At 41.2% G+C, this 22,937-nt stretch overlaps 1 protein-coding gene across 4 annotated transcripts in view; it reads right to left on the bottom strand.

The window, feature by feature from the left end:
• Positions 1-22,937, bottom strand: part of LOC115203760 (ral guanine nucleotide dissociation stimulator-like) — a 109,880-nt gene that overhangs the window by 65,923 nt on the left and 21,020 nt on the right. For 2 of the 4 annotated variants that reach the window (XM_029768730.1, XM_029768728.1), the window contains exon 1: positions 12,802-13,357. The exons of 1 other annotated variant lie outside the window; for it this stretch is intronic. In XM_029768730.1, the coding sequence (XP_029624590.1) occupies positions 12,802-12,993 (192 nt within the window). In that variant the 5' untranslated portion in view covers positions 12,994-13,357. Of the gene's footprint in view, positions 1-12,801; positions 13,358-22,937 lie in introns of those variants that run through there. One more of the 4 variants, XM_029768729.1, reaches the window with a different exon arrangement.

Consider the following 22,937-nt stretch of genomic DNA (forward strand, 5'->3'; position numbering starts at 1 on the left):
CCTCGTTTTGTTATGTTTAAGAAACGTTTTCAACAGAATCGTCAGAATGAATACATTCACATGTAAACACAGTTCACTTTCATAACAGCCACGTTGTAGTCCTTCACGCATCTATGCATTTCCCTTCCTTGCTTGTGGACGTCAATCCAAACCACATCAGCTCTCTATGTGACCAGTCGAAAAAACCTTTCCAAGCCAAACCGCTACACACAGTCTACATCGTTGTCCCCATATTAGCTAAAGTAACGTCCTAGTCAACATGGCTAATAGACCTAATGCATTAGTAAACCCGCTACAATCACGCAGTAAAGTTACAGTGCATAGTCAGTAAGCAGTTAGACCGGCAGGCCCCGGTGGTAATAAATTAGTAATACCAAAACCTTACATTGACTTGGAAGAGTTCCAGTGTTGTGTTGGAAAGTCATAGCCAGCTAGCTAACATAGAATCATTCTGTTTGAGCAGGGTGTTTCAGAAGGCTAAACTAGCTAGCTGCATTTGCTAGCTAAGTAAGTAAACTGAAAAAATATATCTATCTCTTGCCTCTCCTTCATTTGGAAGGAATTAATTTGTAAAAAATTGTTAAACTATTGGTGTTCTCTTTGAGTCAACTACTCACCACAACATGTCAGTTCATGCTGTACAAGCTCTGATAGGCTTGCAGCATGAGTGTACGGAAGGGGGTGAGAACCATGAGCCTCCTAGGTTTTGTATTGAAGTCAATGTACCAAGAGGAGGACGGAAGTTAGCTGTCCTCCGGCTACACCATGGTGCTACCCTACAGAGTGCTATTGAGGCTACTGTAGACCATCATTGCAAAATAGTATGTTTTAATCAATTATTTGGTGACGTGATTATATTTAGTATAGTTTTACCTAAAAAAAGGATAACTTTTGAAATGTTTTACAATTTATTTTTCTGATAATCACTGAGGAAGATGGTCCTCCCCTTCCTCCTCTGAGGAGCCTCCACTGATTAATGAGTAACAGGACCATGGCCATCAAGAGGTATCTTGTCAAATTCTGGCAACATGCATCTTTAGCTATCTGATAATCTGCAGGGGAGATCAATCGCTCCCTTGTTTTGGCCAAAGGGCCTAATGCAAGAGAAGTTCAGTCCCCCTCCTTCCCATGGCCTCCTAAATAAATTGGCAGTTAATCTTCTATGATGCTGCTGGGAAAAAAACGGGAAGCAGCCTTCACAGTATGGATCCACCTGATCAGAGCAGATTTCCATGCTTCAGAACCTGGCTAAATAGGGTTTTCTGCAAATCCCTCTTTATTGGATGGGCTATAAATAGCTATTGTTGACCCAAGCTTGTCCCAAGATTCACAAAGGGAGAACTGTGTGTTGGTCAGATGTTACCGCCTTGGTGTCAGGTTGGCAGAGTCTGTTGGTAGTTGAGTTGGAGTCAATTCAATTTCACTGCCATTTCACTAGCCAATCCTCATTGCAAAATGGACAATCTTCAACTGACAAATTGGATTTCTGTCTTCAACTGACTGGTGTTGAATGGAAATTGAGCCCTACAATGGTATACAGCTAGCACCTGACAGACATGCATGTTGTTATTTGTCCAGCACTGGATGTGTGTTAACACTTTCTTTTTCATGCACTAGTAAAATGAACTTGATAGGCCATGGCAAACAATGTACAGTTGAAGTCGGAAGTTTACATACACCTTAGCCAAATACATTTAAACTCAGTTTTTCACAATTCCTGACATATAATCCTAGCAAAAATTCCCTGTCTTAGGTCAGTTAAGATCACCACTTTATTTTAAGAATGTGAAATGTCAGAATAATAGTAGAGAAAATGATTTATTTCAGCTTTAATTTCTTTCATCACATTCCCAGTGGGTCAGAAGTTTACATACACTCAATTAGTATTTGGTAGCATTGCCTTTAAAGTGTTTAACTTGGGTCAAATGTTTCGGGTAGCCTTCCACAAGCCTCCCACTATAAGTTGGGTGAATTTTGGCCCATTCCTCCTGACAAAGCTGGTTTAACTGAGTCAGGTTTGTAGGCCTCTATGCTTGCACACACTTTTTCAGTTCTGCTCATACATTTTCTATAAGATTGAGGTCAGGGCTTTGTGATGGCCACTCCAATACCTTGACTTTGTTGTCCTTAAGCCATTTTGCCACAACTTTGGAAGTATGCTTGGGGTCATTGTCCATTTGGAAGACCCATTTGCGACCAAGCTTTAACTTCTTGACTGACGTCTTGAGATGTTGCTTCAATATATCCACATACTTTCCCCCCCCATGATGCCATCTATTTTGTGAAGTGCACCAGTCCCTCCTGCAGCAAAGCAACCCCACAACATGATTCTGCCACCCCCGTGCTTCACGGTTGGGATGGTGTTCTTCGGCTTGCAAGCTTCCCAAATTTTCATCCAAACATAACGATGGTCATTATCACCAAACAGTTCTATTTTTGTTTCATCAGACCAGAGGACATTTCTCCAAAAAGTAAGATCTTTGTCCCCATGTGCAGTTGCAAACCATAGTCTGGCTTTTTATGGCGGTTTTGAAGCAATGGCTTCTTCCTTGCTGAGCGGCCTTTCAGGTTATGTCGATATAGGACTCTTTTTACTCTGGATATAGATACTTTTGTACCTGTTTCCTCCAGCATCTTCACAAGGTCTTTTGCTGTTGTTCTGGGATTGATTTGCACTTTTCGCACCAAAGTACGTTCATCTCTAGGAGACAGAACACATCTCCTTCCTGAGCGGTATGACGGCTGCGTGGTCCCATGGTGTTTATACTTGCGTACTATTGTTTGTACAGATGAACGTGGTACCTTCGGGCGTTTAGAAATTGCTCCCAAGGATGAACCAGGCTTGTGGAGGTCTACAATTATTTTTCTGAGGTCTTGCCTGATTTCTTTTTATTTTCCCATGATGTCAAGTAAAGAGGCACTGAGTTTTGAAGGTAAGCCTTGAAACACATCCACAGGTACACCTCCAATTGACTCAAATTATGTCAATTAGCCTACCAGAAGCTTCTAAAGTCATCACGTCATTTTCTGGAATTTTCCAAGCTGTTTAAAGGCACAGTCAACATAGTGTATGTTAACTTCTGACCCACTGGAATTGTGATACAGTGAATTATAAGTGAAATAATCTGTCTGTAAACAATTGTTGGAAAAATTACTTGTGTCATGCACAAAGTAGATATCCTAACCGACTTGCCAAAACTATAGTTTGTTAACAAGAAATTTGTGGATGGTTGAAAAACGAGTTTTAATGACTCCAACCTAAGTGTATGTAAACTTCGACTTCAACTGTACTATGGTCTAGGCCTCTATCTCTTGCAGACTGAGAATTACTGAAAAGTAGGTTTAAAATATATATAGCTAAAGTAGAGTGACTGGCTTGTCAATTATTTTTTTGTCTCGATTGGGTCTATTTCCATTTATTGGAGGGAAAGTTGGCCATGGAAAGAATGTGTCAGCTGGCTCAGACCATGGCATAGGTCCCACTATCCATGGGAGAAAATGTAGTTCTTCCATGAAGATCTCTGTGATCTGTAATAATAATATTATACTATTATTATTTTATAGTGGAAACTACAATCAAATCCAATACAATCTCCATTAGCAATGTGTATTTAGTATCTTTGTTTACAACAGCCGCAGCACAAACACACCTGTCGTATTCTTGAGCAATTCTGAAAGGTTTGTTAGGGGAGTCCATGTCAAATTTAGAGTACTCAAAACCATTCTGAGTTTATCTGACCATGGAAAACAACTTTATGTTCATATCTACTGCTCACTACTGCATAACTACTAATGAGTAAATACTGTAAGCAAGTTACAATTGAATTCAGCCCCTACTAGGCATGTCCCTATCATTAAGGTAATATTCAGTAAAACTACTCCCATTCGTTTCGCAATGCACATACTAATTGCAGAGCACAATCAGCACAAGTTGCTTTAAATTCTCCTCTTTGACCAAGTCTTGCTAGTGATTTATGGCCATAAGATATGGATAGTGTGTCAATTACCACAATACAACCTGTTTCCTTATGCCTGCACACTATATCTAAGTGCATGGCTAGAAATGGACACCAGTTGCTCTCGCTCAAGCCTCCTCTGCTTTTGTACAGTACTGTATGGGTGAGAGAAAGCAGAGTTGCTTAATGCAACAGCAGATGTGAAATGCAGCTGAGGCCATTATTTTCCCAAAGGACAAGCAGCAGTTTTGAGTTAGCCAGTAAGCCAACGTTTCTCCTCCCTCCAGAACTACATGAGGGAAAAGACTTACAAAGATGTCAAAGATTCACGGATGGATGAAACGCTTCACAGTCACACACCCCTCACAAAGGTCTTTAGTGTGTGGGGGTTGGGGGGGTTCTAAGCTAACATACAGAATTTATCTATTTGATTTAGAACTTTAGGACCCCTTTAGGTATCTCCAAAAATATTTAATTTGGACTTCACTATTATAGCCCATAGAAACACAATGATTAACAAATCCATAAATGGCAAAAAAGTCTGTCAAAACATAAATCGTAAGGAGTAAGGTTTTGAAGTGTCTGTTCTATATCTAGGAGATATAAGAAAGCTCAGGAAATATATACACTGAACAAAAATATAAACGCAACATGTAAAGATTTGATCTCATGTTTCATGAGATGAAATAAAGGATCCCAGAAATATGCACAAAAAGCTGATTTCTCTAAAATTTTGGGCACAAAATTGTTTACATCCCTGTTAGTGAGCATTTCACCTTTGCCAAGATAATCCATTCACCTGACAGGTGTGGCATACCAAGAAGCTGATTAAACAGCATGATCATTAAACTCGTGCACCCTGTGCTGGGGACAATAAAAGGCCACTCTAAAATGAGCAGTTTTGTCACACAACACAATGCCACAGATGTCTCAAGTTTTGAGGGAGCGTACAATTGGCATGCTGACTGCAGGAATGTCCACTAGAGCTGTTGCAAGAGAATTGAATGTTCATTTATCTACCATAAGCCGCCTCCAATGTAATTTTTGAGAAATTGGCAGTGCATCCAACAAACCTCACAACGAAGACCATGTGTATGGCGTTGTGTGGGCAAGCGGTTTGCTGATGTCAATGTTGTGAACAGAGTGCACCATGGTGGTGGTGGGGTTATTATACGGGCAACAAACACAATTGCATTTTATCGATGGCAATTTGAATGCACAGAAATACCGTGAAAAGATCCTGAGGATTATTGATGCACATTTCTTTTAAGTTATCTGTGACCAACAGATGCATATCTGTATTCTCAGTTATGTGATTAGGGCCTCGTTTATTTATTTAAATTGACTGATTTCCTCAATCTTTGAAATTGTTGCATGTTGCGTATATATTTTTGTTCAGTATATACAGTGCATTCGGAAAATATTCAGACCCCTTGACTTTTTCCACATTTTATTAAAGCCCTTTAGTTCCACCTCCGACACATACGGTGACCTCACCTGGTTTAAATGATGTTAATAGAGACAATATCGCTCTCATCGTCACTCAATGTATAGGTTTACCTCCACTGTATTCACATCCTACCATACCTTTGTCTGTACATTATGCCTTGAATCCATTTTACCATGCTCAGAAACCTGCTCCTTTTACTCTCTGTTCCAAACGTACTAGACGACCAGTTCTTATAGCCTTTAGCCGTACCCTTATCCTACTCCTCCTCTGTTCCTCTGGTGATGTAGAGAGGTTAACCCAGGCCCTGCAGTGCCTTGCTCCACTCCCATTCTCCAGGCGCTCTCATTTGTTGACTTCTGTAACCGTAAAACACTTGGTTTCATGCATGTTAACATTAGAAGCCTCCTCCCTAAGTTTGTTTTATTCACTGCTTTATCACACTCTGCCAACCCGGATGTCCTAGCCGTGTCTGAATCCTGGCTTAGGAAGACCACCAAAAACCTTTTAATTTCCATCCCTAACTATAACTTTTTCCGACAAGATAGAACTGCCAAAGGGGGCGGAGTTGCAATCTACTGCAGAGATAGCCTGCAGAGTTCTGTCTTACTATACAGGTCTGTTCCCAAACAATTTGAGCTTCTACTTTTAAAAATCCATCTTTCCAGAAACAAGTCTCTCACCCTTGCCGCTTGCTATAGACCACCCTCTACCTCCAGCTGTGCCCTGGACACCATATGTGAATTGATTGCCCCCCATCTATCTTCAGAGCTTGGGCTGTTAGGTGACCTAAACTGGGACATGCTTAAAACCTGTTTTGGATAGAGATGATCAAGAAGGCCAAGAAATGGTCAGAGAGGGCGCTTCCTGTTTGGAATCTTCTCAGGTTTTGGCCTGACAAATGAGTTCTGTTATACTCACAGACACCATTCAAACAGTTTTAGAAACTTTGGACTGTTTTCCATCCAAAGCTAATAATTATATGCATATTCTAGTTTCTGGGCAGGAGTAATAATCAGATTAAATCAGGTATGTTTTTTATCCGGCCGTGAAAATACTGCCCCCTAGCCATAAGAGGTTAATTACATCTAGACGTTCCGCTAGCGGAACACCTGCTCCAATATCCAATGATAGGCGTGGCGCGAATTACAAATTCCTCAAAAATACAAAAACTTCCATTTTTCAAACATATGACTATTTTACACCATTTTAAAGACAAGACTCTCCTTTATCTAACCACGCTGTCCGATTTCAAAAAGGCTTTACAGCGAAAGCAAAACATTAGATTATGTCAGCAGAGTACCCAGGCAGAAATAATCAGACACCCATTTTTCAAGCTAGCATATAATGTCACAAAAAACAAAACCACAGCTAAATGCAGCACTAACCTTTGATGATCTTCATCAGATGACACCCCTAGGACATTATGTTATTCAATACATGCATGTTTTGTTCAATCAAGTTCATATTTATATCAAAAACCAGCTTTTTACATTAGCATGTGACATTCAGAACTAGCATTCCCACCAAACACTTCCGGTGAATTTACTAAATTACTCACGATAAACGTTCACAAAAAACATAACAATTATTTTAAGAATTATAGATACAGAACTCCTTTATGCAATCGAGGTTTCCGATTTTAAAATAGCTTTTTGGTGAAAGCACATTTTGCAATATTCTGAGTAGATAGCTCGCCATCACAGGCTAGCTATTTTGACACCCACCAAGTTTGACCCTCACCAAACTCAGATTTACTATAAGAAAAATTGGATTACCTTTGCTGTTCTTCGTCAGAATGCACTCCCAGGACTTCTACTTCAATAACAAATGTTGGTTTGGTTCAAAATAATCCATAGTTATATCCAAATAGCGGCGTTTTGTTCGTGCGTTCAAGACACTATCCAAGGGTGACGAAGGGTTACGCGCTCGACACGTTTCGTGACAAAACATTTCTAAATATTCCATTACCGTACTTCAAAGCATGTCAACCGCTGTTTAATTAACACCCCGGCCATCCTACAATCTAAACTTGATGCCCTCAATCTCACACAAATTATCAATGAACCTACCAGGTACAACCCCAAATCTGTAAACACGGGTACCCTCATAGATAGCATCCTAACCAACCTGCTCTCCAAATACACCTCTGCTTTCTTCAACCAGGATCTCAGCGATCACTGCTTCATTGCCTGCATCCGTAATGGGGCTGGGATCAAACGACCACCCCTCATCACTGTCAAACGCTCCGTAAAACACTTCAGCTAGCAGGCCTTTCTAATTGACCTGGCAGTATCCTGGAAGGATATTAACCTCATTCCGACAGTAGTGGAGGCCTGGTTATTCTTTAAAAGTGCTTTCCTCATCATCTTAAATATGCATGCCCCATTCAAAAAAAGTAGAACCAGGAACAGATATAGCCCTTGGTTCACTCCAGACCTGACTGCTCTTGACCAGCACAAAAACATCCTGTGGCGTACTGCATTAGCATCGAATAGCCCCCGCGATATGCAACTTTTCAGGGAAGTTAGGAACCAATATACACAGGCAGTTAGGAAAGCAAAGGCTAGCTTTTTCAAACAGAAATTTGTATCCTGTAGCACAAACTCCAAAAAGTTCTGAGCCACTGTAAAGTCCATGGAGAATAAGAGCACCTCCTCCCAGCTGCCCAATGCAGGCAAGAGAGAGGCTAGAAAAGGCTAGAAAATACTGTCACCACCGATAAATCCATGATAATTGAGAATTTCAAGAAGTATTTTTCTACGGCTGGCCTTGCTTTCCACCTGGCTACCCCTACTCCGGTCAACGGCCCTGCACCCCCTGCAGCAAATTGCCCAAGCCTCCCCCATTTCTCTTTCACACAAATCCAGATAGCTGATGTTCTGAAAGAGCTGCAAAATCTGGACCTCTACAAATCAGCAGGGGTAGATAATCTGGACCCTCCCTTTCTAAAATGATCTGCCGAAATTGTACAACCCCTATTACTAGCCTGTTCAACCTCTCTTTCGTATTGTCTGCGATCCCCAAAGATTGGAAAGCTGCCGCGGTCATCCCCCTCTTCAAAGGAGGAGACACTCTAGACCCAAACTGCTACAGACCTAAATCTATCCTACCCTGCCTTTCTAAGGTCTTTGAAAGCCAAGTTAACAAACAGATCACCGACCATTTCCAAACCCACCGCACCTTCTCCGCTATGCAATCTGGTTTCTGAGCTGGTCATGGGCGCACCTTAGCCAAGCTCAAGGTCCTAAATGATATCATAACCGCCATCGATAAGAGACAATACTGTGCAGCTGTATTCATCAACCTGGCCAAGGCTTTCGACTCTGTCAATCACCACATTCTTATCGGCAGACTCAACAGCCTTGGTTTCTCAAATAACTGCCTCGCCTGGTTCACCAACTTCTTCTCAGTCAGAGTTCAGTGTGTCAAATCGGAGGGCCTGTTGTCCGGACCTCTGGCAGTCTCTATGGGGTGCCACAGGGTTCAATTCTCGGGCCGACTCTTTTCTCTGTATACATCAATGATGGCGCTCTTGCTGCTGGTGATTCTCTGATCCACCTCTACGCAGACGACACCATTCTGTATACTTCTGGCCCTTCTTTGGACACTGTGTTAACAAACCTCCAGACGAGCTTCAATGCCATACAACTCTCCTTCCGTGGTCTCCAACTGCTCTTAAATGCAAGTCAAACTAAATGCATGCTCTTCAACCGATCGGTGCCCGCACCTGCCCGCCCGTCCAGCATCACTATTCTGGACGGTTCTGACTTAGAATATGTGGACAACTACAAATACCTAGGTGTCTGGTTAGACTATAAACTCTCCTTCCAGACTCACATTAAGCATCTCCAATCCAAAATTAAATCTAGAATCGGCTTCCTATTTCGCAACAAAGCATCCTTCACTCAGGCTGCCAAATATACCCTCGTAAAACTGACTATCCTACCGATCCTCGACTTCGGCGATGTCATTTACAAAATAGCCTCCAACAGTCTACTCAGCAAATTGGATGCAGTCTATCACAGTGCCATCTGTTTTGTCACCAAAGCCCCATATACTACCCACCACTGCGACCTGTATGCTCTCGTTGGCTGGCCCTCGCTTCATATTCGTCACCAAACCCACTGGCTCCAGGTCATCTATAAGTATTTCCTAGGTAAAGCCCCGCCTTATCTCAGCTCACTGGTCACCATAGCAGCACCCACCCGTAGCACCCGCTCCAGCAGGTATATCTCCTTTGGCCGCCTTTCCTTCCAGTTCTCTGCTGCCAATGACTGGAATGAACTGCAAAAATCACTGAAGCTGGAGACTCATATCTCCCTCACTAACTTTAAGCACCAGCTGTCAGAGCAGCTCACAGATCACTGCACCTGTACATAGCCCATCTGTAAATCGCCCATCCAACTACCTCATCCCCCATACTGTAATTTATTTTATTAATTTTGCTCCTTTGCACCCTAGTATCTCTACTTGCACACTCATCTTCTGCACATCTATCACTCCAGTGTTTAATTGCTGTATTGTAATTATCTCGCCACTATGGCCTATTTATTGCCTTACCTCCCTTATCCTACCTCATTTGCACACACTGTATATAGACCTTTTCTATTGTATTATGGTTAAATAAAGGTGAAATACAATTTTTTAAATCATGTACATAATTAATATGTTGTACTGTAAATATGTAGCCATTGAAAACATCTGATGTATCGTGGTGGAAAGTTTGAAATCATGCCATGAATAAGATCATTTTATATATGGAATAAATCATTACATTTACATTTGAGTCATTTAGCAGACACTCTTATCCAGAGCGACTTACAGTTAAGTTAGTGCATTCATCTTAATATAGCTAGGTGGGACAACAACATTATCACTGTCACACCCTGATCTGTTTCACCTGTCTTTGTGCTTGTCTCCACCCCCTTCCAGGTGTCGCCCATCTTCCCCAGTGTATTTATACCTCTGTTCTTTGTTTGTTTGTTGCCAGTTCATTTTGTTTTGTCAAGGCTACCGGAGTTTTTCCTGTGCTTCTCTTTCTCTAGTTCCTGTTTTCTAGTTTTCCCGGTTTTGACCATTCTGCCTGCCCTGACCTGGAGCCTGCCTGCCGTTCTGTACCTTGTCACACCACCCTGGATTACTGACCTCTGCCTGCCCTGACCCTGACTTGTTCCATTTATATAATGATCTATTTCATGGCATGATTTCAAACTTTCCACCATGATACACCAGGGGCTGTGAGGTGGGGTGCTGTGAGATTATTTAAGATACTCTTTGTCCTAGCTTCAGGGGGAAGCTGGTTCCAACATTGGGTTGCCAGGACAGAGAAGAGCTTGGACTGGGCTGAGCGGGAGCTGACCTCCTGTAGGGGTGGGAGGGCCAAGACACCAGAGGTGGCACCCATGAGTGAAAAGCAGAAATGACAAGTATAGAACATATACAGTATTGTGTACCCTACAGGTTATCTCTGTTACTTCACTTACTACTTCACTTACTACAGTTTATCAAACAGGGGAGGAGCTCTGATATCCGTTCAGACCCCAGTCCTACCCACTTACAGTTTACGGAAAATGTGCTGTTTTAATATTTGTCCAGTAGATTTCCTCAAGAAGAAAGCCCCCACTTATATGTCAAAGATAATAAAACAAAAACACTATAGTAAATGCTACAGTAATTTCTGCAAAAACACTACAGTATACTGCAATAATGTTCGCTATAACACTTCAATAAATACTACAGTATGCTACAGTCATGACCACAACAACACTACAGTGAATACTATAGTATATAAATATATTAATACTACAGTATTCATACCATATCAAATCAAATCAAATGTTATTGGTCACATACACATGGTTAGCAGATGTTAATGCGAGTGTAGCGAAATGCTTGTGCTTCTAGTTCTGACCATGCAGTAATATCTAACAAGTAATCTAACAATTTCACAACAACTACCTTATACACACAAGTGTAAAGGAATGAATAAGAATATGTACATGTAAATATATGGATGAGCGATGGCCGTGCAGCATAGGCAAGATGCAGTAGATGGTATAGAGTACAGTATATACATATGAGATGAGTAATGTAGGGTACGTAAACATTATATAAATTGGCATTGTTTAAAGTGACTAGTGATACATTTATTACATCAAATTTTTCATTATTAAAGTGGCTAGAGATGAGTCAGTATGTTGGCAGCTGCCACTCAATGTTAGTGATGGCTGTTTAACAGTATGATGGCCTTGGCCCATAGCTTACTATAGTATTTTTTCATGTGGTTACCCATGGCATTCACAAACGTTCACATGCACACTACAATACACACAAGCCTAACACACTTAAGCTCACACAAAATGTGTCACACACTAAAACCATTATGCCCACACATGGCAGCAACAAACATATATAAAGATGAGTTGATACTGACCCAAATGTAAAAGCCAACCTGAAAAAAAGCTTGTGTCTACTAGCTGCACTAGACCAGACAGAATAAACCCTTGTCACCTTCTCAAACAGTGACAGACAAAATCTCAGAACCAAAGAGACCTTATGACATAGCCTATAACCTATGGCATCTCCAATGAGAGGGTGTTATTTGGTAAGTAGAACACACACTGCTTGGACAGCAATCAACACGGTGACCCATTGGAATCCAGTTGAATCAATTACTTCTACTGGCTCACTGGCACAGTTTTAAAAGCTGCCTCGTGCCATTTGGATGGGAAAATAACTAGTGACTGGTGTTTGTTCCATATAAAAATAATTGTTTTATTCAAATCAAATTGATGATGGCTCAAATGCATGTCACCTTGTCCTCCAATCATGGATGATTAATATGACTGATTAATGCAATTTATTAATCACAGTATTATTTTAGTAATGTTATGTTATTTGCAGAGATTATAACAGTTCTAGTTGAGTGTCTATACATTATGGACTATTGTAGTTTCATCACATGACTTGTACTAAAACATTACTTGTACAGCATGTTGTTTGCAGGGTTCACTTGCAAAAGAGACCTGTGTCTCAATGTTGACTCCCTGCAAAAGTTAAAGTAAAATAATAAAAACTGCCTATATTATGAAACTGGTTTCATGTTTATTCTTCATCAATAAAGCATGTATATTTCACAACGTTGCGGAATATCAAAAGGACATCCGCACTTAAATGTATTGAACTTGAGTAACTGTGTCATTGACACTAAGGCAGAAAGAAACAACAAAACACATCAGAACATACCGTTTCTCCTCTAAAAACCATAGACCATTCTTGCTTCTCGATCAGATGTCGCAGATTCGACAGCAGACCCGTCACCAGACGCATGAATGAACCACACAAATGTACAGTGCGCCCAGCGCGCAGTGAACAAATTACTGGTGATTTCCTTACCTCCAACAGCGGAAGGTCGGGGTCCAATTGGGTGAAGCTATGCAGGACAACGGGGCTCACATTCCCGGCAACCTCTAGTTTCACCCCGTCCCAGATGTTGCGAATCCTCCAGGTGCTGGCATCGAACATCACATCAGGGGAACCCAGCTTGATTATGCGCCCCTCGCACTGAGCTACTGTTAGATAAACCATTGGTGTTGTCCGTCTGTATTGCTACAACAGCAACATTGTTACGAAGCCCACACCGCGGTAGTCTTCCATCATGTCATGCGGTTAAAAACGGCGGCACAGTCTTTTTTCTCACAAAAGCAAGCAGAATGTAGGCTACAAACCGATTTTGTGTGTGTGTACAATACGTATGTCTGTTGCGGGAAGCGAGGACGGGGTTAGCTTGGAAAGGTCCTCCACAGATCCTCCTCCGACGCAGGAAGCCTGCCCTCTCTTGAGAAGCTGATGTCATTTTCGCAGCAAAGTGATGAGGGTAGAAAGTAGTTCTGTAGGACATAGGTAGTAAACTTTAGTGCTCTTACCACGATTCACACCCTCATGTTAACGTTTCTAAATGTAACCTTTATTTAACTAGTGAGTTAAGAACAAATTATTATTTACAATGACGGCCTACCCCGGCCAAACCTGGTCCAATTGCGCTCTGCCCTATGGGACTCCCAATCACGGCCGGATGTGATACAGGCTGGATTCGAACCAGGGACTGTAGTGATGCCTCTTGCACTGAGATGCAGTGCTTTAGACCGCTGCGCCACTCGGGAGTATAAGGGCATATGCATAAAGTGGCCAACAAAATAAATTTAAACAACTGGGCAAAATGTCTCATGACCTTTTCAGTTTTCACTTGCAAATAGCCCTTGATTTCTATGATAGATCTGTATCCTTCTATCAAGAAATGACATCCATTCCATGAGAGCAATATTAGGCTCTTTTGCCACTATGGGCAATATACCGCGGCTAAGGGCTCTTAGTCATGATGCAACTGGATACAGCCCTTAGCCAAGGTACAGTGTATTGGCCATTTACCACAAACACCTGAGGTGCATTATTGCTATTATAAACTGGTTACCAATGTCATTAGAGCAGTGGTATATGGACTGATATATCACGGCTGTCAGCCAATCAGCACTCAGGGCTCGAACCACCCAGTTTATAATAGTGTCTATAGCTCTACTGTGCAGTATGCATGCCAGAGCATAAATTGGGATTTATAAGGGTGGTGCTCTTCCAAAAACCATCTGTTAAACATTTCTAACAAATCTTTTAGGCCTACATTCAAACCTACATTCTCACTGTCTACCACCTTAAAGTGCTATAAAAAACGGACATAATATTGTATTACACTATAGACGGGTTAGCTGACAACGTCACGAACACGATGTGCACGCTTCAAAGGGGTAGAAAGCCGTATGTTGTTATGATTCTGGATGGCCAGATAGCTAGCAACAATGACAAGAAACTGCTTTGTGGAATTGTAGGTGGCTCGTTCTTGATAGCATGTCTTGTTTTGAGTTGTTTTGACTGATGTCACGTCTATACTAATATTGCAAATATTTGCAAGAGAACTTGCTAACAATTGTAACAATGTATTTGAGAGACACGTGTTCATTGTGCAACTATTTGTTTTCAATAAATATTGGAGACCAAATATAGTTTACAAGTTATCAACAATCTATCCAACCCCGGCTGTTTTGCCCCACAGTTGAGCAAGCGTCAGTTTTTTTGCTAAACAACCAACCCTTGTATAGCATTGAAGCATATTTACTCTGGGCCTGCTTAAAGGCAATGTTTGAAAAACCGTCTTTCACAGTGTAAAATTACACTGTGAAAGTGAAATACAAAACAGAGAAAGAAACAAACTCATTTGTGTCTCAAGTTGCCCCCACACATATCCATAGCAACATCTTGGCTGCTCCACTTTCTACATCTGTTTTGCGTTATGCGTGGACTGAGTAGGCCGACTCACTGCCAGTAAGCACAGGCTGAAAACCAGGGTTGGGTAGTAGTGAACTAAAAAAAAGAAACGTCCTCATTTTCAGCAAATTTAACGTGTAAATATTTGTATGAACATAACAAGATTCAACAACTGAGACATAAACTGAACAAGTTCCACATTCATTTGACTAACAGAAATGGAATAATGTGTCCCTAAACAAAGGGGGGTCAAAATCAAAAGTAACAGTCAGTATCTGGTGTGGCCACCAGCTGCATTAAGTACTGCAGTGCATCTCCTCCTCATGGACTACACCCGATTTGCCAGTTCTTACTGTGAGATGTTACCCCACTATTCCACCAAGGCACCTGCAAGTTCCTGGACATTTCTGGGGGAAATGGCCCAAGCCCTCACCTTCCGATCCAACAGGTCCCAGACGTGCTCAATGGGATTGAGATCTGGGCTCTTCACTGGCCATGGCAGAACACTGACATTCCTGTCTTGCAGGAAATCACGCACAGAACGAACAGTATGGCTGGTGGCATTGACATGCTGGAGGGTCATGTCAGGATGAGCCTGCAGGAAGGGTACCACATGAGGGAGGAGGATGTCTTCCCTGTAATGCACAGCGTTGAGATTGCCTGCAATGACAACAAGCTCAGTCCGATGATGCTGTGACATACCGCCCCAGACCATGACGGACCCTCCACCTCCAAATCGATCCCGCTCCAGAGTACAGGCCTTGGTGTAACGCTCATTCCTTCGACGATAAACGCGAATCTGACCATCACCGCTGGTGAGACAAAACCGTGACTTGTCAGTGTAGAGCACTTTTTGCCAGTCCTGTCTGGTCCAGAGACGGTGGGTTTGTGCCCATAGGCAACGTTGTTGCCGGTGATGTCTGGTGAGGACCTGCCTTACAACAGGCCTACAAGCCCTCAGTCCAGCCTCTCAGCCTATTGTGGACAGTCTGAGCACTGATGGAGGGATTGTGCGTTCCTGGTGTAACTCGGGCAGTTGTTGTTGCCATCCTGTACCTGTCCTGCAGGTGTGATATTCGGATGTACCGATCCTGTGCAGGTGTTGTTACACGTGGTCTGCCACTGCGAGGACGACCAGCTGTCCGTCCTGTCTCCCTATAGCGCTGTCTTAGGCGTCTCACAGTACGGACATTGCAATTTATTGCCTTGGCCACATCTACAGTCCTCATGTCTCCTTGCAGCATGCCTAAGGCACGTTTACACAGATGAGCAGGGACCCTGGGCATCTTTCTTTTGGTGTTTTCCAGAGTCAGTAGAAAGGCCTCTTTAGTGTCCTACGTTTTCACAACTGACCTTAATTGCCTACCATATGGAAGCTGTTAGTGTCTTAACGACCGTTCCACAGGTGCATGTTCATTAATTGTTTATGGTTCATTGAACAAGCATGGGAAACAGTGTTTAAACCCTTTACAATGAAAATCTGTTTAGTTATTTGGATTTTTATGAATTATCTTTGAAAGACAGGGTCCTGAAAAAGGGATGTTTCTTTTTTTGCTGAGTTTATATGTAGTTCAACTAGAAATTTAACAGCATTTTGCAGAACCTTGGTGGTAATTGAACTATATTCAAATCTAGGTAGTGTTTTCAGTAGTTAATAACTTTTTTTGCCATGTAAGCGGTATAGATAATTACTGGAAGTACACGCTCCTTTTTTTTGCAAAAATAAAATATGGATGAAGTACGCAATAATTTATTTTCTATTTCAGAATCAGATCTGCCTAATTTCACTTTAAATATATGTTTTGGTGTTTAATAGACTAAATTACAAATTCTGTTAATTTTACACCAAAGTGAACTGTTCTTGCAATTTGTTGTCTATGACATTTCAGATTGACTTATGACAATTTTGTAGTGAACTACTTTTTCAAAGTAACTAGTTAATAAGTAAACTATATTTTTCATAGGGGTAGCTTTAGTGTAGCTACTTTCAGTGTGAAGAAATTCGTAGCTTGGTAAACTATCTTTTCAGAGTAGCTTCCAACACTGCTGAAAGTAAATTTAGAGTTGCTGAGGAATGTAACGAAAGAGAAGGGAGAGGAGAGGAGGGGGAAAGGGGTTTGGTGATGGAGGATGTTGGGGTCCTGCTGTCTACAGTGATAAACTGAGGTCATGGGTGGGTTTCTAAGTGAGTATGAGATTGTACCTTTGCATAATTGTGAATGTCTTATTGTAATGAAACATGTAATAGTAAATGTGATATTTACGTTTTTTGCTAAAATTTCTAAAACCTGTTTTTGGTTTGTCATTATGGGGTATTGTGTGTAGATTGATGAGGGGAGAAAAAAACAATTTCATCCATTTTATAATAAGGCTGTAAAGCAGGGGCGCAACTTTCACTGGGGACGTGGGGGACATGTCCACCTAAATTGTAAAATTGCATTTTTGTCCCCCCCTGTTTTATCATTGGAATGTGATAGAAAACGAGGCACTGGTGTGCTTTAGGACCACGTGGACACCTCCGAGCGGTCGGGTAGGCTGTTTGGAGTGTTTATCCGACTGAATAAAGAAAATATATGAAAAAATTATAATAATTTCCCCCCCACACTTCTAAACCAAAGTTGCGCCCCTGCTGTAACATAACAAAATATGGAAAAAGTCAAGGGGTCTGAATACTTCCGATGCACTGTATGTATTTATTGTGCGTCTGTGAGTGTGTGTGTACACACACCAGAGAAAAAGCGGTTATACTCCTTTTGACTTTCCCTGCTTGTTCCAATAGGTAATCGCTGTAGAACATTTTTGCTGCAGGCTTAAGTTTACTATTGGCAGGGGGATGACTTCAATAACATCAAATCAGGGGTGAGTAGTCCACAGCCCCCTGCACCCTTACATGAGAGATAAGTGGTACGGTGGCACACTGCCGTTGCGATCACTTAAGTCATGTCAACTCAGCCACTGCACTAAGTGACAACCCAGTGTACAGTATATGACTTCCTTGTTGTTTGGTCAAATGGACCGGAAACTAGGAGAGGCAGAGAGAGGCCAGACAGAGAGATGAAAATGAGGGGAGGGAAGCAGTGGTGTAAAGTACTTAACCTCTATGGGATCGGTGTCCCTATACCGGGATGGTTGTTGCTAATGTGCGCTAATGTGACTAGAATGACGTTGTAAGTCACAACCAACTTTCCAGGACATAGACATGTCTTATATGTGCAGAAAGCTTAAGTTCTTGTTATTCTAACTGCCCTGTCCAATTTACAGTAGGTATTACAGTAAAAAAAGAGCATTCTATTGCTTGAGGAGAGTGCACAACAACAAAAAACTTTTATCACGGCACTTGGTTTGATACATTCACCTCTGAAGGTAAATAATGTACTTACATTCAGTAATCTTGCTCTGATTTGTTATCCTGAGGGTCCCAGAGATAAAATGTAGTATTGTTTTGTTTGATAAAATCCATTTTTATATTCAAATGTAGGAACTGGGTTCTAAAGTTTGAACCCCTGCTGTTTCTGGCCCCACACCTAACCGCCCGGTCATCTAGATGTGTGATGGTTGGTGCCTTTTCTATAGGGAAGCTAATTTTCCATCATGTATGACCTTCCTGTGAGTGTGTAAATTTACATTTTTTATTGCCATATCATTTTTTATTACCATATCATGTTTTATGTTCTCTATAGTCATGTAGTTGAAAATGTATCAATTGACCAATTCGGCACATTTGGGCAGACTTGATACAACATTTTGTGCAGTATTGCAACGCTTCACTGGATCAGTCTGAAACTTTGCACATACACTGCTGCCATCTAGTGAACAGCATCTAAATTGCGCCTAAACTCCAATATTATACTAAGGCCTTTCTCTTCCATTTCAAAGGTGATTAAAAAAATATATATATTGAAAACGCATGTTTTTTTTGTTTGTATTATCTTTTACCAGATCTAATGTGTTATATTCTTCTACATTAATTTCACACTTCCACAAACTTCAAAGTGTTTCCTTTCAAATGTAATCAAGAATATGCATATCCTTGATTCAGGCCCTGAGCTACAGGCAGTTAGATATGGGTATCATTTTAGATGAAAATGTAAAAAAAAGGGTCCGATCTTGAGTAAAAATACTTTAAAGTACTACTTATCAAGACATTTTTGGGGTATCTGTACATTACTTTACTGTTCATATTTTTTGACAACTTTTACTTCACTACATTCCTAAAGAAAATGATGTACTTTTTACTCCATACATTTTCCCTGACACCCAAAAGTACTCGTTACATTTTGAATGCTTAGCAGGACAAAAAAAACAGTTAAATTCACACACTTATCAAGAGAACTTCCCTTGTCATCCCTACTGAGTCTGATCTGGCGGATTCACTAAATTGGAGTGTTGGAGTGTGCCCCTGGCTATCCGTAAAAAACAAAAACAAGAAAATGGTGCTATCTGGTTTGCTTAATATAAGGAATGTGAAATGATTTATACTTTTACTTTTGATACTTAAGTATACTTAAAACCAAATACTTTTAGACTTTTACTCAAGTAGTATTTTACTGGGTGACTTTCACTTTTACTTGAGTCGTTTTCTATTAAGGTATCTTTACTTTTACTCAAGTATGAGATTTGGGTACTTTTTCCACCACTGCTCTGTGGAGGCTTATTATTGCCTATATTTTTGACTCTTCTGCATTTTCGACGGTAACCTGCAGGTAAGGTTCAGAAACAAATTATGGGATGTCATTTTATTAGTCGGTCTGGCTTTTTTGTGATCCCAGAATATAAAATGGTTATTGGAGCAGAAATAGCTTGTGTGCTACTTGAGGGTAGCTTTGAACCAAAGATTCTCAAGCACGTTATATAATAGTGTGGGCCGGGGCTATCAACCTTAGCCATCACCGATGGACGAAGCACTGCAGAGATTTCCTCTTATTTTGTGCTCGTCAGACATCAGTGTTGGTTACAGATGAGAGAAATGTATTTGAAAATAGCACATTTACACAAAAAGCCAGATTCCCAAACGCAGATTAAGACAGATTAATTCCTGGACTAAAAACCACTTTCAATGGAGATTCTTAATTTTCATCCGGGAAACCTTTCCAAAGAGTACAGACATAATTGTACAGTGTAGGAAATGGCAATGGAAGAGCATTTCTCCTCGTGTCACCTCTCTTTTCTAATTACTACACAGCTACTCAAATAGAACGGAATCCAGGCATAGCTCACCAGCTTTGAAATGCAAAGCATCAATCCTGCTTCATGCCCTGGCCTAAAACTGTTCCCTTACCCACTATTGTACACTCTTAGAAAAAAAGGTGATATTTACAACCTCAAAGGGTTCTTTGGCTGTTCCAATAGGATAACCCTTTGAAGAACCCTTTTTGGATTCAGGTGGATCCAAAAAGGCTTCTCCCTGGAACTAAAAAGGGTTCTCCTATTGAAACAGCCAAATAACCCCTTTTTTCTAAGTGTGTAGGTGACCCAAACCACCCATGTCTAACTGCCATTTATCTCTCTCTCTCTCAATCTCTCTCTCTCTCAATCTCTGTCTCTCTATTTCTCGCTCTCTTAATAGGAGGAATGATAATAACTCATAAATACCGGTCAAACAAAGTAATACAGGACAGCCAATTAACCAGGCGACCCTCATATTCACCAGTTCCTTTCTAGATACAATCAGGTGCATTGCCTCTATAATTATCAAATTAGATCTAGGCTACACTTTGAAGCATAGGGACAGAGGTACAGTAACATTCTTCACTGTTGTATAACATAAAAGTTGCTACAGTAATAGGATTGAAATTAGCCGAATGCCAGTCATGACAGAAATGTGGCTCTGCACTCTGGACTTAAATTATTGGGGTGTCTTGAGAGTTCTGTTTTTAGCGTAATTGTATGCCAAAGTACAGTATATATAATGTAGGTTATATCTCTCCATGTGAGGACAAAGACACATTCTCACAATCCCACACACATACATGATCACATACACATTCATTATAACATCCTCATTCACATACACAAAAACTCATGATCTTTTGAACTCAAGTTCAACACTGTAAAATATGCTCACTAAGTCACACAGGTGAATCCAATACAGACATCCCACTCTTTCTATTTCCCTTTATTTCTCTCTCTCTCTCTCACACACACACACACACACACACACACACAAATATCTGAGCGTTCAAAGCAAGAATCTACAGCAGAGGTCTTCATTAAAGATTTGATAGACTTCCCCCTGCACTCCCTATCTCCTTCTCCCTCTCCCCTTCCTCCCTCTCTCCCCCTCCTGGTTGAGTAGAAGTATAAATAAGTCCTCATTAAAAAGGTGCTGATCAGTAAAGGAAAAACTGGGACACCACATCCATGAACTATAGATATGGCTGGTACTATAGCTGAGCCGGATGGGCTTTTGGACTAGGAAATGCAGAGGAATTCTGGAATTCATTTTTCTGAGAAAATGAAAGTGTAAGTAACTACTGGAAAATTTGCCAAAATATGATGGGATTTCCCAAAATGTGTATAACATTTGTGTTGCGTCAAATCAGAAATACCAAGTTAAGAGTGAACATGATAGTGGAAAAAGAGGGACAGATCTCTTCATCTGCCTATAAAAAGACACTCAATCATTGACACATTGCTGTATTAGAGAAGTTTGTGGTCATACGCACATCCTTAAAAACATAGGTGCTGGGCTAATAAAGAATACTATTATAGAACAAGATGGCCCGCACACTGTTATTACCCATGTTGACAGCACTGGGGTATACAGGTTATTGCTGTATATGCCAGCATAGTAGTAGGACTTGGGCACACATGCACACACACATCCCATGATATGCGGAAGAGCATATGAAGTCATTGCTAGAAAGTCATGTGACTTCTAGGATACCCAATGATGACTTAGTCATTTTATGATAGGTCAGGTCACTGCGCAGTGTGTGTGAGTGTATGTGTATGAGTGTGTGTGTGAAGGGGGTGGCTGACCGTAATACGATACGTTCTATTACAGAAAGCCATACGGGGTCGCACGCACACACATACAAAAGAGCAATGTTTTCCTTACCAATACCTACACATGAGGACACCTCGTACTTCTAATAGAAATGACACAAATAAAAAATATAATAATGATAAATATATAAATATATGAAAGTATTCAGACCTCTTCACTTTTTCCACATTTTGCTATGCTATAGCATTATTCTAAAATTGATTCAACTGTTTTAATACCCCATAATGACAAACAAGATTTAATTGTTTTTTGCAAATGTATAAAAAAAAAAAAAAAATGAAATATCACATTTACATAAGTATTCAGACCCTTTGGCAGTGATTACAGCCTCCAGTCTTCTTGGGTATGACGCTACAAGCTTGGCACACTTGTATTTGGGTAGTTTCTCCCATTCTTCTCTGCAGATCGTCTCAAGCTCTGTCAGGTCGGATGGGGAGCATCGCTGCACAGCTATTTTCAGGTCTCTCCAGAGATGTTCAATCGGATTAAAGTCCGGACTCTGGCTAGGACACTCAACGACATTCAGAGACTTGTCCCGAAGTCACTCCTGATTTGGCTTGGCTTCATGCTTAGGGTCATTGTCCTGTTGGAAGGAGAACCTTCGCCCCAGTCTGAGGTCATGAGTAATCTGGAGTAGGTTTTAATCATGAATCTCTCTGTACTTTGCTCCGTTCATCTTTCCCTTGATCCTGACTAGTCTCCCACTCCCTGCTGCTGAAAAACATCCCCACAGCATAATGCTGCCACCACCATGCTTCACCATAGGGATGGTGCCAGGTTTCCTCCAGACATGACGCTTGGCATTCAGGCCAAAGAGTTCAATCTTGGTTTCATCAGACCAGAGAATTTTGTTTATCATGGTCTGAGAGTCCTTTAGAAGCCTTTAGGAAAACTCCAAGCGGGCTATCATGTTCATTTCACTGAGGAATGGCTCCCGTCTGGCCACTCTACTGTAAAGGCATGATTGGTGGAGTTCAGCAGAGATGGTTGTCCTTCTGAAAGGTTCTCCCTTCTCCACAGAGGAACTCTGGAGCTCTGTCAGAGTGACCATTAGGTTCTTGGTCACCTCCCTCAAATGCTCAGTTTGGCAGGGCGGCCAGATCTAGGAAGAGTCTTGGTGGTTCCAAACGTCTTCCATTTAAAAATGACAGAGGCCACTGTGTAATTGGGGACTTTCAATGCTGCAAAAATGTTTTAGTACCCTTCC

This window comes from Salmo trutta, chromosome 12 (genome assembly GCF_901001165.1).
Source record: "Salmo trutta chromosome 12, fSalTru1.1, whole genome shotgun sequence".
NCBI lineage: Eukaryota > Metazoa > Chordata > Actinopteri > Salmoniformes > Salmonidae > Salmo > Salmo trutta.